Genomic DNA, 15,169 nt, shown 5'->3' with positions numbered 1-15,169 from the left:
ATTCTCACTAAATATTTCAATTTTGTACAGGATGATTATGCTTTTACTAGGTTGATAAATAAAGACATACAGTGACATGATAATGATCAAATTACATTACTGATTGGATCTTACGTTAAAAAAAATTCAAAGACTATGTCACAAAAGTATAGTGTAGGAATGATTAATATGTATCTTGGACCTGAACCCTCCCATAAGATTGGAAATTCAATACCCAGACCCAAGCACCCATCAATGTAGGAATGATTAGCTGCAAAATCCCCAGGTTATGACACCAACAATTAAAGAAAAAAATATCTTTTGAAATTTACTTTTGTATATCTAGGGTTGCATATATAACACCATATTTGAGTTGCTTACAGTAAACCAATCAAAATAACATTAAGGAAAGATTTTGTCATAAGATTTGAGCAACGTACTATGTTGATTGAAAGCAATTCAACTTTCACTTACGAGGCATTAAGAAATGAACGGCAACATATCACTAACACTATTTTCTGAACTGTATGCAAACAAAAATGGCTTGGTTATCAGAGTAATCATCACAGAAGTTGTAATAGCTCGGTTTCAGAATTACATCAGCATGGCACTCCCTGGGTTTAACTTAATAGGACATAATATAGCTCAGTTCAGAATTGCAGTCCCACAGACTTAATTAGATTTAGTTTAGTTTAACATCTCATAGTTCAGAATTCAGTTTTGAGGGCTATGCTACATTTTCAGTATGTATAAGCAGCATAACAGATAGCAATTGTATGCTTTCTGTTTAAATCAAGGCATGTGTAAACATGCTTATGGTATCTGCTTTGTCAGGTTAAGATGTGGAGATGCTGGTGATGGACTGGGGTGGACAAATGTAAGGAGTCTTACAACACCAGGTTATAGTCCAACAGTTTTATTTGAAATCACAAGCTTTCGGAGGCTTTCTCCTTCGTCAGGTGAGTGTGGGATTCCATAAAAGTACAGCATATATAGTCAGAGAACAATGCCTGATGATTACAGATAATCTTTCCAACTGCCTGTTATCAAAGCAATCAAAGGACTTGAATGGTGTTCAGACAGGGAAACATTACATACAAGACTACCGAATACACAAACGGGCACAACACAAAGACAGAGAGAGAGAGACACACACCCTAAAGGCAGAGAAAAAAATAGAATGACCAGTTGTATTAAAAACAGATAACTTTTTTTTTCGCTGGTGGGGTTACATGTGGCGTGACATGAACCCAAGATCCCGGTTGAGGCCGTCCTCATGGGTGCGGAACTTGGCTATCAATTTCTGCTTGACGATTTTGCGTTGTCGTGTGTCTCGAAGGCCGCCTTGGAGAACGCTTACCCGAAGATCGGAGGCTGAATGTCCTTGACTGCTGAAGTGTTCCCCGACTGGGAGGGAACCCTCCTGTCTGGCGATTGTTGCGTGGTGTCCGTTCATCCGTTGTCGCAGTGTCTGCATGGTCTCGCCGATGTACCACGGGGCATCCTTTCCTGCAACGTATGAGGTAGACAACGTTGGCCGAGTCACAGGAGTATGAACCATGTACCTGGTGGGTGGTGTCCTCTCGTGTGATGGTGGTATCTGTGTCGATGATCTGGCATGTCTTGCAGAGGTTGCTGTGGCAGGGTTGTGTGGTGTCGTGGACGCTGTTCTCCTGAAGGCTGGGTAATTTGCTGCGAACGATGGTCTGTTTGAGGTTAGGTGGCTGTTTGAAGGCGAGTAGTGGAGGCGTGGGGATGGCCTTAGCGAGGTGTTCGTCGTCATCGATGACATGTTGAAGGCCGCGAAGAACATGGCGTAGTTTCTCCGCTCCAAAGAACACCCCCACCAGCTCAACAAACTGATCAAGACCTTCAATCCAGACCTTCAAAGCATCCTACGCGCTCTCATCCCGCGTACTCCCCACGTGGGAGACTTCTACTGCCTCCCAAAGATACACAAATCCAACACACCCGGACGTCCTAACGTATCAGGCAACGGAACCCTGTGTGAGAACCTCTCTGGATACGTTGAGGGCATCCTGAAATCCATCGTACAGGGAACCCCCAGCTACTGTCGCGACACTACAGACTTCCTACAAAAACGCAGCACCCACGGACCAGTTGAACCAGGAACACTTCTCACCACGATGGACGTCTCGGCACTCTACACCATTATCCCCCACGATGATGGCATCGCTCCAACAGCCTCAGTACTCAACACCAACAACAGCCAATCTCCAGACACCATCCTACAACTCATCCGCTTCATCCTGGATCGCAATGTCTTCACCTTCGGTAACCAGTTCTTTACCCAAACACACGGAACAGCCATGGGGATCAAATTCGCACCCCAATACGCCAACATTTTCATGCACAAGTTCGAGCGGGACTTCTTCACTGCACAGGACCTCCAACCAACGCTATACACCAGATACATCGACGACATTTTCTTCCTATGGACCCACGGTGAAGAATCACTGAAGAGACTACACGATGACATCAACAAGTTCCATCCCACCATCAAACTCACCATGGACTACTCCTCAGAATCGGTTTAATTCTTGGACACACGAATCTCCATCAAAGACGGGCACCTCAGCACCTCACTCTACCGCAAGCCCACGGACAACCTCACGATGCTCCACTTTTCCAGCTTCCACCCTAACCACGTCAAAGAGGCCATCCCCTATGGACAGGCCCTGCGAATACACAGGATTTGCTCAGACGAAGAGGAACGCGATGGACACCTACAGACGCTGAAAGACGCCCTCGTAAGAACGGGATATGACGCTCGACTCGTCGATCGACAGTTCCGACGGGCCACAGCGAAGAATCGCATAGACCTCCTCAGAAGACAAACACGGGACACAACCAACAGAGTACCCTTCGTCGTCCAGTACTTCCCCGGAGGGGAGAAACTACGCCATGTTCTTCGCGGCCTTCAACATGTCATCGATGACGACGAACACCTCACTAAGGCCATCCCCATGCCTCCACTACTCGCCTTCAAACAGCCACCTAACCTCAAACAGACCGTCGTTCGCAGCAAATTACCCAGCCTTCAGGAGAACAGCGTCCACGACACCACACAACCCTGCCACAGCAACCTCTGCAAGACATGCCAGATCATCGACACAGATACCACCATCACACGAGAGGACACCACCCACCAGGTACATGGTTCATACTCCTGCGACTTGGCCAACGTTGTCTACCTCATACGTTGCAGGAAAGGATGCCCTGGAGCATGGTACATCGGCGATACCATGCAGACACTGCGACAACGGATGAACGGACACCGCGCAACAATTGCCAGACATGAGGGTTCCCTCCCAGTCAGGGAACACTTCAGCAGTCAAGGACATTCAGCCTCCGATCTTCGGGTAAGCGTTCTCCAAGGCGGCCTTCGAGACACACGACAACGCAAAATCGTCAAGCAGAAATTGATAGCCAAGTTCCGCACCCATGAGGACGGCCTCAACCGGGATCTTGGGTTCATGTCACGCCACATGTAACCCCACCAGCGAAAAAAAAAGTTATCTGTTTTTAATACAACTGGTCATTCTATTTTTTTCTCTGCCTTTAGGGTGTGTGTCTCTCTCTCTCTGTCTTTGTGTTGTGACCGTTTGTGTATTCGGTAGTCTTGTATGTAATGTTTCCCTGTCTGAACACCATTCAAGTCCTTTGATTGCTTTGATAACGGGCAGTTGGAAAGATTATCTGTAATCACCAGGCATTGTTCTCTGACTATATATGCTGTACTTTTATGGAATCCCACACCCACCTGACGAAGGATAAAGCCTCCGAAAGCTTGTGATTTCAAATAAAACTGTTGGACTATAACCTGGTGTTGTTAGACTCCTTACATAGAATCATAGAAGTTACAACATGGAAACAGGCCCTTCGGCCCAACATGTCCATGTCGCCCAGTTTATACCACTAAGCTAGTCCCAATTGCCTGCACTTGGCCCATATCCCTCTACACCCATCTTACCCATGTAACTGTCCAAATGCTTTTTAAAAGACAAAATTGTACCCGCCTCTACTACTGCCTCTGGCAGCTCGTTCCAGACACTCACCACCCTTTGAGTGAAAAAATTGCCCCTCTGGGCCCTTTTGTATCTCTCTCCTCTCATCTTAAATCTATGTCCCCTCGTTATAGACTCCCCTACCTTTGGGAAAAGATTTTGACTATCTACCTTATCTATGCGCCTCATTATTTTATAGACTTCTATAAGATCACCCCTTAACCTCCTACTCTCCAGGGAAAAAAGTCCCAGTCTATCTAACCTCTCCCGAAAAGTCAAACCATCAAGTCCCGGTAGCATCCTAGTAAATCTTTTCTGCACTCTTTCTAGTTTAATAATATCCTTTCTATAATAGGGTGACCAGAACTGTACACATTTGTCAGGTTAAAGTTGTATCCTTCTCTGTGGTCAGCTGATTCTACCTCTCTCTCTGCATTGTGCTGGTTGTGGCATCCATGTGGCATCCATGTTAAGTCTTCCATGACTCCTCTGGAGTAGCCTTTGTTACCTTCAGATTCCACTATTCCAATGCTCTCTTGGCTAGCCTCCCACCTCCCTGAAACTTCAGCTCATCCTAAGCTCTGCTGCCTGTATCCTAACTTACACCAAGTCCCATTCACCCATCACCCCTATGCTCGGTGATCTTCATCGGCTCCCGGGTTGGCAACGTCTCAAATTTAAAATTCTCATCCTTGTTTTCAGAGCATATGCAACAGGCCAGAATTGGAGAGCGCACAGACCTGGGAAGGTTTTAGGGCTAGAGGAGGTTACAGAGATAGGGAAGGGTGAGGCCATGGAGGGATGTAATAGAAAAGAACCAGTGGGGCAATAAGTTTTATTGAAAAAGTACAGGACAGGGGGAAGAGGTTTTATTTTAAAAGTAGCTGGTAACACAAGAAATGTTATTTTATTTTAAAAAGAGGCAGCAAGTTTTATTACGAAAAGAGCGAGCAGGAAAAGAGGTTGTACTGCCAAAACCACAGGTTGTGAGACAAGAAGTTTTATTTTACAAAAAATAGCCAGTGAGACCAGAAGCTTTATTTTAGAAAAGCAGGCAGTGGGAGAAGGTGGGGAGAGAGTTGGGTGCCGAAAAACAGGCGGTACGGCAGCAGGCCAATCTTTATTTTTCAGCGATTGATTTATTTTAAGAACAGAGAGAAAGGAAACTATGAGTAAAGGCCATTAGAAAGCTTTTTTTTGTATTTATTTTAAAATTGGAGGGTCAATGTTTAACATGCGGCCATTTATTTATTTGAACAACAGATTCTGTGGTGACATATTTATTTTAACATCATATATATTAGAAATTTAACAATTTATGTGCATTTATTTATTTTATCATGGCGGCGAAACCGATGGGGAGCACCAGCACTGACATTTAAGGGCTAATCTTTAATACTCGGTCATGCATTTATATTTATTTATAAGCAATAGTACGGACAGCGATTTATTTATTTCAGCATAATGGGAACTTGTGGACACAGAGAAATTTCATTTTTAGGATATAAACATTGAGATAAAAAGAGCCAGCACTGATTTCTTATTTAACATTAGAGAGCCAAAGGAAACCAATAGAAAAGGCCATAAAGTTCGGGTGATTTTTTTTTTAACATCACAGCAGGAACCAGCAGTATATATTCAGTTCCCTTTTGAAAGTTACTATTCAATCTGCTTCCATCGTCCTTTCGGGTAGTGCATTCCAGATCATAACAGCTCGCTGCATAAAAAAATTCTCACCTCCCCCCTGGATCTTTTGCCAATTTTCTTAAAACAGTGTCCTCTGGTTATTGACCCTCCTGCCAGTGAAAACAGTTTCTCCCGAAATACTCTTTCAAAACCCCTCATAATTTTGAACACCTCTGTTAAATCTCCCCCTAACCTTCGCTGCTCTAAGGAGAACAATCACAGCTTCTCTAGTCTCTCCACATAACTGAATCCCTCATCCCTGACATCATTCGAGTAAATTTCCTCCACACCCTGACATTCTTCCTAAAGCCCAGAATTGGATACAGTTCTACAACTGAGGCCTAACCAATGATTTATAACTGTTTTGCATCACTTCCTTGCTTTTGCTATGCCTCTATTTATATAGCCAAGGATCCTGTCAAACGTTTCTAACAGCTGTATTGTCCTGCCACCTTCAAAGATTTGTGTATGTTGACCCCCAGATCTCTCTGTTCCTGCACCGTCTTGAAAATGCATTAAATTTAATCTGCCAAATGTCTGCCCATTTCACCAGTCTGTCTATGTCCTCCTGAAGTCTGCTACTATCCTCCTCACTGTTTATGACATTTCCAAGTTTTGTGTCATTTGCAAACTTCGAAATTATGCCTCCTATATTCAAATCAGGTCATTAATACATATGGAAAAGAGCTGTGGTCCTAATACCGATACCACTGCATGTGTCTCTCCAGTCTGAAAAACAACCATTCACCACTATTTTCTGTCTCTTAGCCAATTTCGTATCCACGCTGCCACTGCCCCTTCAATCCCATGGGCTTCAATTTTGCTAACAAGTCTTGTGGCACTTTATCAAATGCCTTTTGAAAGTCCATATGCACAACATCAACTGCACTACCTTCATCAACCCTCTGTTATTTCACCGAAGAACTCAAATCAAGTTTGGTAGACACAATTTGCCTTTAACAAATCCGTGTTGGCTGTCATTTATTAACCCCTGCTCTTCCAAGTGACAATTAATTTTGTCCTGAATTATGGGGCTCGATTTTCAGACCCCCGAGCCGGCGGGTTCGTGGCGGGGGGACTCCGAAAATCAGGGATTCCGGGGCGGGTCCGGGGCCCGGCTCCAACCCGCCCACTTCTGGGTTTGCCAGTGACGCGCTTAGATCCACGTGCAGCCCCCGCATGCGGGACTCCCGCCGGCAATTATAGCCGGCGGGATGCCACTTAAACTAATTAAGTAGATACTTCAGGTCATTAGCAGACCTGATTGACATGATATTTTAGGAGGGGTGGGATTTTCAACTCAACTGAGACTGTTTCCCGTACTGGGGGAGACACTCCCAGTTTAAATGGACATGTTGCAGCCATCAGCCTGTGGCAGCTGCAAAGGTCCATTTGACAGGTTGGGGGGTGGGGGGTGGAGACCCTCACTCATTGCAGGAGGCCACTCTGTCACTTTGGACAAAGTTTGGCCTCCACCACGCTCCTCCTAATAATAAAATTCACAAACTTGCAACCTCAACCCCGGAGTGCAGACATATTTACCTACCTTGTGGACCCCCTCAAACGTACATCTTCCAGATGGGGGCCGCCGTAGCTACAGTCATGACCTCCTCGGAGGACGAACAGCATCACCAGTCTCGCCGGCCATGCTGTCCACCTCTGACACGTGGAGCTCCACAACACAGTGCTGTGACACATCCACCTGCACAGCAGGAGAGAGGGCAACTGTATAGAGAGATGAGTCGCTGAAGGCACTACCCTCGCCGCAGGGTCCACAGACCGAGGCTCAGCTTCCTGGACCTCTCTGTGCAGACGTGCGCACGGAGGCTCAGAGTCACTCGACATGTAGTCGTGGACATCTGCAGCCTCCTTCATGCCGAGCTGCTCCCGGCTGGCCCGAGTACCATCTTCTTACCTGTGGCTGTCAAAGTCACCACTGCCCTCAACAACTTCTCCTTTGCATCCTTCCAGGGTGCCACCGGGGACATCGCCGACGTCTCTCAGTCGTCTGCACAAAAGAGCCCTCCAAATACACCTACACCCACTCTGCAGTGACACAATGGGTGGCATCAGTTGTGGGTCTTCATGGTGATCCTCAGGAAAGGGCATTATTGCACAAACCAGACAAGATTTGCAAAGACGTTGCAGTAGTGGTGACAATATAATATAAGTCAAATATAAGTAAAAACCATGACAAACCCTCAAACACCGTTGTGCATCCCCTTCATGCTCACGACACGTTTGCCTTACGCTTCCTACTGCACATATGTGATGCATGCCCTGTGGCTGCAGCACAGGTAGTGGCAGGTTGAGTGAGGCTGACCGTGAAAGAGATGCGTGAGAGGCTGAGTATGAGATGGAGCCATGAGATTGTATGAGGATTGGGTTGAGTGGTAGTGATGGGATGAGTACTGGCGAGGTGAGGAAGTGCAGGTGAGATGTGGATGAGCTTTGAGTGGGTGTGAGGAGTGATGTGATAGAGTAGTGTTGGCAGTGCAGAAGGAGATGTGGGGTGGGGCGGTGATGTGGCAGACGGAGTGTAGGGGAATGAGTAAGTGTACCCACTTCGGCTGACCTACTTAGGTCATTGAAGCGCCTCCTGCACTGTATGCAGGTGCGCGATATGTTGGTGGTGCTGGTGACCTCCTCTGCCGCCTCGAGCCAGGCCTCCATGGTGGCAGAGGCAGGCCACTTCCTCCCGTCCGCCGGGGAGAAGATCTCTGTCCTCCCCCTCCTCCTCACCCCATCCAATAAGACCTGGAGTGAGGCATCATTAAACCTGGGAGCAGCCTTTCCTGTGGACTGCTCCATGCTGTAATTTTGAATATTTCCTGCAGCATCAGTCAGTGGAAGACTGCCACTTTAAATAGGGCTCCTCCAGCTGACAGCCTAAGATGCGGCTGCGCAGTCCGCCCGCTGCGCAGCTTTCCAGCATAAAACCCGGAAGCCAAGGTAAGTACCTTCAATCAGGCTGTGATTGCTTGCAGAGCACCCTGAATTCACTGGGCGCGTTACCCACGCGCCCAGTCGACCCCCCGCTGCCAACCCGCCTCCCTCCTAAAATCGAGCCCATGATCTCTAGAAGTTTCCCCACCACTGACGTTAGGCAGACCGATGGTTTATCCCTCTTCCCTTTTTTGATGTAAAGAATCTTACAACACCAGGTTATAGCACCTGACGAAGGAGAAAGCCTCCGAAAGCTTGTGATTTTCAAATAAAATTGTTGGACTATAACCTGGTGTTGTAAGATTCTTTACATTTGTCAACCCCAGTCCATCACCGGCATCCCCACATCATTCCCTTTTTTGAACAGGGATGCAACATTTGCAACCCTCCAGTCCTCTGGTACGACTCCCATATCCAGAGAGCATTGGAAGACTGTGGCCAGAGCCTCTGCCATTTCCACCATTATGTCCCTCAGCAACGTCGGATGCATCCTATCCATCCATCCTGGGTGCCTTTTCCACTTCGAGTGCTGCCAACCTTTTAAGTAACTCCTCCTTATCCGTTTTTATCCTATCCAATTTCTCTATCCCCTCCTCCTTTACTGTGACAAGGCAGCATCCTCTTCTTTTGTGAAGACAGATGCAAAGTACTCATTTAGTACCTCAGCCATGCCCTTTGCCTCCACAAAATTTCCTTTCTGGTCCCAAATCGGCTGCACCCTTCCTTTGACCATCCTTTTACTCTTTATATGTTTAAAAGACTTGATATGTTTAAAATACCTGCTAATCTATTCTCATACACTCTCTTTGCCCCTCTTATTTCCTTTTGCAGTTATTCTCTGTACTTTCTGTATTTTGCTTAATTCTCTACTGCGTTATGAACCTGACATTTATCATAAGCCTCCTTTTTCTGTTTCATTGTAATCTCAATTTCTTTAGTCATCCAGGGAGCTCTATCTTTGAATGCCCCCTCATAGCAATGTGCTTTTCCCCCTCATAGCAATGTGTCTAGTCTGTAGCTGAACTCCTCCCTGAAGGCCTCCCATTGCTCATTCACCATTTTACCTCTTTGTTTCCAAACCACCTGGGCCAGATCCCTTTCCTTGAAATTAGCCGTCTTCCAGTTGATTATCTTCACCTTTGATTGTTCTTCGTCCTTTTCCAGGCCTACTCTAAACCGAATGATATTGTGTCAGCCTAATTATTATATAAGTTCACACAGCAGCAATTATGCAATGCCATCTTGCCACAGCAGCCAATGTGATGACGTTGTAACACAGTTTTGGAGATGAACGTTCCAGGACCTTGCCTGAAAATTGTAACATTAGCCCTTTAAATGAAAATGCGTAACATTTGCACTTTTTTTCAGAAAATACTATTGAAGAACAGGTGAAGCGAGTAAAAAGTATTGAAGCTATTGAAAGCGATTTCTTTGTCCAACAAACTTTCAGATCAAGTAGAGATATAAAAAAGGTAGGTATTATCTTCTGTTGTTTGAAAGTTTATTCTTAAGTATTTGGACCAAACATTTTAAAGCTGTATTTACAATCTCAGTCCCTGTTTTCTGTGTTTTTGGGTACTGGTTTTGCTGGGGTGCAGTTTCATGGCACCAGCAATATTTAAAAGTTGGTTATAAAAATAAAAATTCATAATGGGGTGACAAACCAATCAAGCACAAGGAAAATGAGTAGATAAATATCCTTTTCTATTTTTTGGTTGACGTCACTCACTTTGGTAAACCCAGTGCTGGAGAATGGAACACTTTCCATTTGAGACACCCAGGGCAGAATTTCAACTGTGAAAAACGGGTAGGTTGGGGGCAGGGGAGCATTGAAAATTGCAACAATGTCAGACCCGCCTCCAAACCGTCCATTGGGGTGGGACGAGGGGTGGACAACCAACCCGCTCCCAGGAGGCTGCGGGCTTCCATTTTGAAAGGTTTTCAGATTTCAACCCCTGGGGGCTGGGATTCCCAGGCCTTCTGCTTCACGCCGCGTTAGAGGAGGCAAGAAGGCCCGAAACTGCCTTGTAACGTAGCTTGTCGGCACGGAGGAACAGGAGTGCTTCCCCCAGGCCCAACAAGCCGACCTGCAGCAACCCCCCCTCCCCCCACCACACAACGATCGCAGACCCTTACCCCCCCCCCCCCCCCCCAAACGATCGCGGACTACTGCGGTGACTCCCAATCCTGACCCCCGTGCCCCCCCCCCCCTCAGTGGCTGACCCCCCCCCCCCCTGGTGACTGACACCCAGTTGCCCCCCCTCCGGCCGTGACGCCCATGCCCATTGGTGCCCACCCATGCCCCCACGCCCCCCCCTCCCATCCATACAATCTAAGACTTACCTTTTAACGTCCTCTTCCTTGCTCTGCTCCTGTCCGACTGAGGCCAACCTGTCAATCAGGCCAGCCTGTCGGATGGCAAATTGACAAAAAAAAATAAAAGACGTCCTTACATCAAAATCGTAAGGATGTCCGGGAAACCTGTACTTCTGGGTTTCCTGTCTGCAAATCGACCCCCTCGCCTCCTTCCTGGCTCCGGGTCAAAATCCTGGCCCCAGTGTCAGCATCAAGCGCACTTACGTCAGCTGCAGCACAGCCAGATGCAGAGCACTCTCTGCTGAACAGTGTGCCTCAGCCCCACCCTCGGAAGAGCACCCCCTACTGCATCAGTGTGGCATTTTTTCCCCATTTTCCTCAGCAACCATCCTTATGCTTATGTGAGTGACATTGCTAATTAATGCCAAATTGGGGGCAATTTTGTGCTGTAGGCCCATGCTTACTAGGAACTAGATTGAGAATGCCCAAACTGATTTCATATAGGACTCTTACAGCCATAGGAGACTATCATCCCATCAGTCTGGGCTGGATTTGATAGCCAATGTTTAACCTGCTGTGCCACCCAGTTTCCAGTAAAAACTATTAAGGACATTTGAAAACAACCAATTCAAGTGACCAAAACCTACCAATAAAAAATGTGAAATAATTAATTTTCTGAAAATCCTTTTGGCCACTATCTTTGTTTCTCACTTAGAATAACTGGTACATATATTTAGTGATACTAAATATTGTAACATTAAGAAAATACAAATTTACAAGAAAATTATTGAAATTAAGATTACCTCTTGTGTGTTCAAAATGTCCAACCATATTTTCATCTGGTCCCTCTCTGAAAAGCTTGAGCCTTGAGTTCACCGAGCTTCCCAAAATTATCACTCTGTCAGGTCAAGGGAAAGTAGTAGACTACAGCTCCCAGCATGAAGCCCATCTGACTGTGTGTAAGCAGTGTGTAGAGAAAACTCCCTGCGTGCATCTATGCAACTGTGTGTAAGTAGTCTGTGGAGACTCTAAGCGTGCACTAAGGCTAACTCATTTCAGAGTTTAATTAAGGCGATCATATTTTAAGCTAGGAGAGGGGTTTTATTTCATACGATTGACAGCAAGATTGGCCATTGCAGAATGTTAGCCCTTCCCTTTCCCCTTGTCCAGCGATGAGCAAAGTATTGCTGAGGAATGACAGCAACAGGAAGCCAGTGAATACAGTGTTTTGTTTTTTTTCTTACATCAAAAAAATGTAATTCGTGAACTTCTGAACTTTTTTCTGAAGTAACTATATTAAAGGGACTATTTATGTAACTACAGCTATTCATGCACAGATTTATTTATGTAACTATGTTATAAATGTATTCATTAATACCTACAGTGGAAAAGATAAACATTATTTTCCAGGGACCAATAAACAAGCACATTTCATTGTGTCTCAAATATCTTTCCAAATGTTTTCACTGGAGATGTGCATTCATCCAGCAGCCCCCTACCCCCACAACAGTATAAGCTCCAGCTCACTGTGAGCAATTCCACAGAAGATCTGCTTGTAATAGAATAATATTGGCAGCATCTACAGATTCAGATGGTGGTTAGAAACAGCTTGAGCTTTATTTTGAAGTTTGACATCAGCTGAGCTTCTTAGTAAGATTGCTGCCTGGAAATCATTCCCACCTACCTATATTCTCCATTTAATTTGTTAAGAACATACAGCAGATTATTTGGGTTATGCATTTTATTCTTTTCAAAGTACAACCCTCTGATCATTACAGATGTTTAAAGATTTGGAAGAGGACAGTAGTTCTGGGATTTATTTAGATTTCGACATTATTCTGAATGCAGGATTACAGCATGTTTGGGTTGATAGGGGGATTACTATTGTAAAATGAGATTAAAATGTACAACATATATAATCATTAATGCTATGTTCTGCATAATTTAGAATATTTAACTTTTTGCTGTTTTTTAAAAATCTGATGCTCGTGTCCTATTAAATATAATACTATTGATGTCTTGTGAAGATAAATTGGTGTGCTGGAACTTCATTTTAAGCCAGTCACAATGTGCTTCATAATGTTCTGGCAAAAATGGTAAACTACACACATCATGAGATATTGTGCCACAGAATATTAGGCATAGCTAATCTGTCATGCAGAAGCAGCTAATGGGCATTTTCACATCAAAACTGATGGGTATTGCTGTATGGATAGGATCTGATAACTGAGAAGATTTAATTTGCACTGAGATTTAAGATAATATTTATGGTTTAATCTTTTTTTCCCCTTTGCTTAGGCACAAGAACCTGCTGAAGCTAAACATGAATCTACTGCGCTGAGCAACAGAACAGCGGATTTTAATATTGAAATCAAACAAGAGATTGATTATGTCCCTTCTGCTATTAAATACCAAGATGATGACTCATTGGCTCATCCTAGTGTGAGTATTTTGTGACTAATCTATAAATTTGTACTGGCCACTTAGTTTATGATTTAGTAATAACATAGTAATAAGACATGTAGCTAACAAAATGCAACCAAACTGAACCAACTAACTAAGCATTCATAGCTACCATTTGGTTTGAGATTTTTCTTCAGCTGCAGTGAATTATCACCTGCAAGTCATTTGGGGGTTGAAATTCCATTGTGCGTTATTTTTTAACGCACTGGTTACCACGCTCATGTAAAATTCGTATGTACAATATCACAATATCTTAATTACGTTGTTAACAAATGACTGTATTAAAATAACCAAATAGGGGTGTGTTATCAAGTACAACAAAAATACCACTCAATCGAACTTCAATCCCTTGGACAGAAATGTAGTTGTTTTCATTTGGTCATTTATCCAAAACTGGTTTGGCCTGTATTATGTGATTATCAGCTGATAGCTTCACTTAAGAACAATTTAGCCTTCTTCAGCAGTAAAATTTAAATTTCAAGCTGGTAAATCTCAAGCTGGGTAGAAATCCATCTTTATGCTTTTTAACTGCATTTTTGATAAACTTTTTAAAGTAATCCAGATATGGCAAATAGATATGGACATCAAAACTGAATTTCTGAAGCTGTAGAAAAACATTGGGGGTAATTTTCAACCACTGGCAGTAGGGGATTGGCCTCCCGTCACACACCCTGTCCGATTTTCCTTTCCCTACCCTCGGTTTTTCGCCTCTGCCAAAGTTGAAAATTACCCCCATTGTTTTCATTCTTGATTGGCAAATAGTGTTTGGGTGAACTTTGGATTCAAATGTTTAATTGTGGTGAACAACTAATAGTTTACTACAAAATCTGAGAGTAAGGTTCAATAAAACATCATATTACAAAGACACAGCATTCATTAGAAATAAATCAAACATCTCTACCAGTCATTCAAAACTGTCACTAATGTATTTAAGAAGTATAAATAATGTTTCTGACCAACTTGCCGTTTGAGTTAGGCTGCAGCTGATGAGATCTAAAATAACAGACCAAAACATTCTGAACAAACCATGCAACAACAACACCGCAGATGACAGCAAGATTTAATTTACACTTGCTCTTCTCCAGATGATGGATAATGATTGAAGTCCAGAATAGCATATAAGTGAATTAGACACTCATCCTTCTGAAGTAATTCAAATGATCCCATCACATGATCTTTCCCATTAACTCTTTGGTGCCCCTGCCATTTTTTTCTTTCATTATATCGGTAATCAGTTGCATTTGCACTATTCTAATGAAATATGGACAATTGGCTGCAGGTATTTGAAACCTGCAAAACGCCAGAGGCATTAATTGTGCCCCAGTACAGGCAGCGAGCACAAAGGGGATTTGGGAGCTTACAACAAGGTGTGCACTACGCTTATTATGCCCCCGGTTCCATCCAAATGATGTGGCTACCTAAAAATAGAGCTAAAGTGCCTTAGCAGCTCTCCAGTTGCACTGTGCCTACTTAAAACAGGCACTGAAGGGAAGGCCACCATTGAACTTTTAAAAAGAAATCTGGGGCACCCCTATTCTTCGCCGTCTGACACCCTTTGTCCAGTGCTTCATCTTCCTTTGCCCTCCCTCTGCCTGGTACCCCTTCCCCCAAGCTGGAAACGTTTCTGGTATACAATGCCAGCCAGCAGCTCTTTACTGACTGCTGGTGCTTGACAATGCAGCCCTGACACTCTTGGCGCATCATGAAACATGTATCCAGAGCACCTATAAATTATGCAAATGATGTCAGTA

At 44.4% G+C, this 15,169-nt stretch overlaps 1 protein-coding gene across 1 annotated transcript in view; it reads left to right on the top strand.

The window, feature by feature from the left end:
* Positions 1 to 15,169, top strand: part of rsrc1 (arginine/serine-rich coiled-coil 1) — a 417,271-nt gene that overhangs the window by 401,020 nt on the left and 1,082 nt on the right. Inside the window, exons 9-10 of the mRNA XM_067994672.1 lie at positions 10,008 to 10,111; positions 13,254 to 13,397. Of these exons, the coding sequence (XP_067850773.1) occupies positions 10,008 to 10,111; positions 13,254 to 13,397 (248 nt within the window). The remainder of the gene's footprint in view (positions 1 to 10,007; positions 10,112 to 13,253; positions 13,398 to 15,169) is intronic.

This window comes from Heptranchias perlo, chromosome 13 (assembly GCF_035084215.1).
Source record: "Heptranchias perlo isolate sHepPer1 chromosome 13, sHepPer1.hap1, whole genome shotgun sequence".
Lineage (NCBI taxonomy): Eukaryota > Metazoa > Chordata > Chondrichthyes > Hexanchiformes > Hexanchidae > Heptranchias > Heptranchias perlo.
Note: the sequence above shows the minus strand (reverse complement) of the source record. Positions and strands in the feature narration are given on the sequence as shown.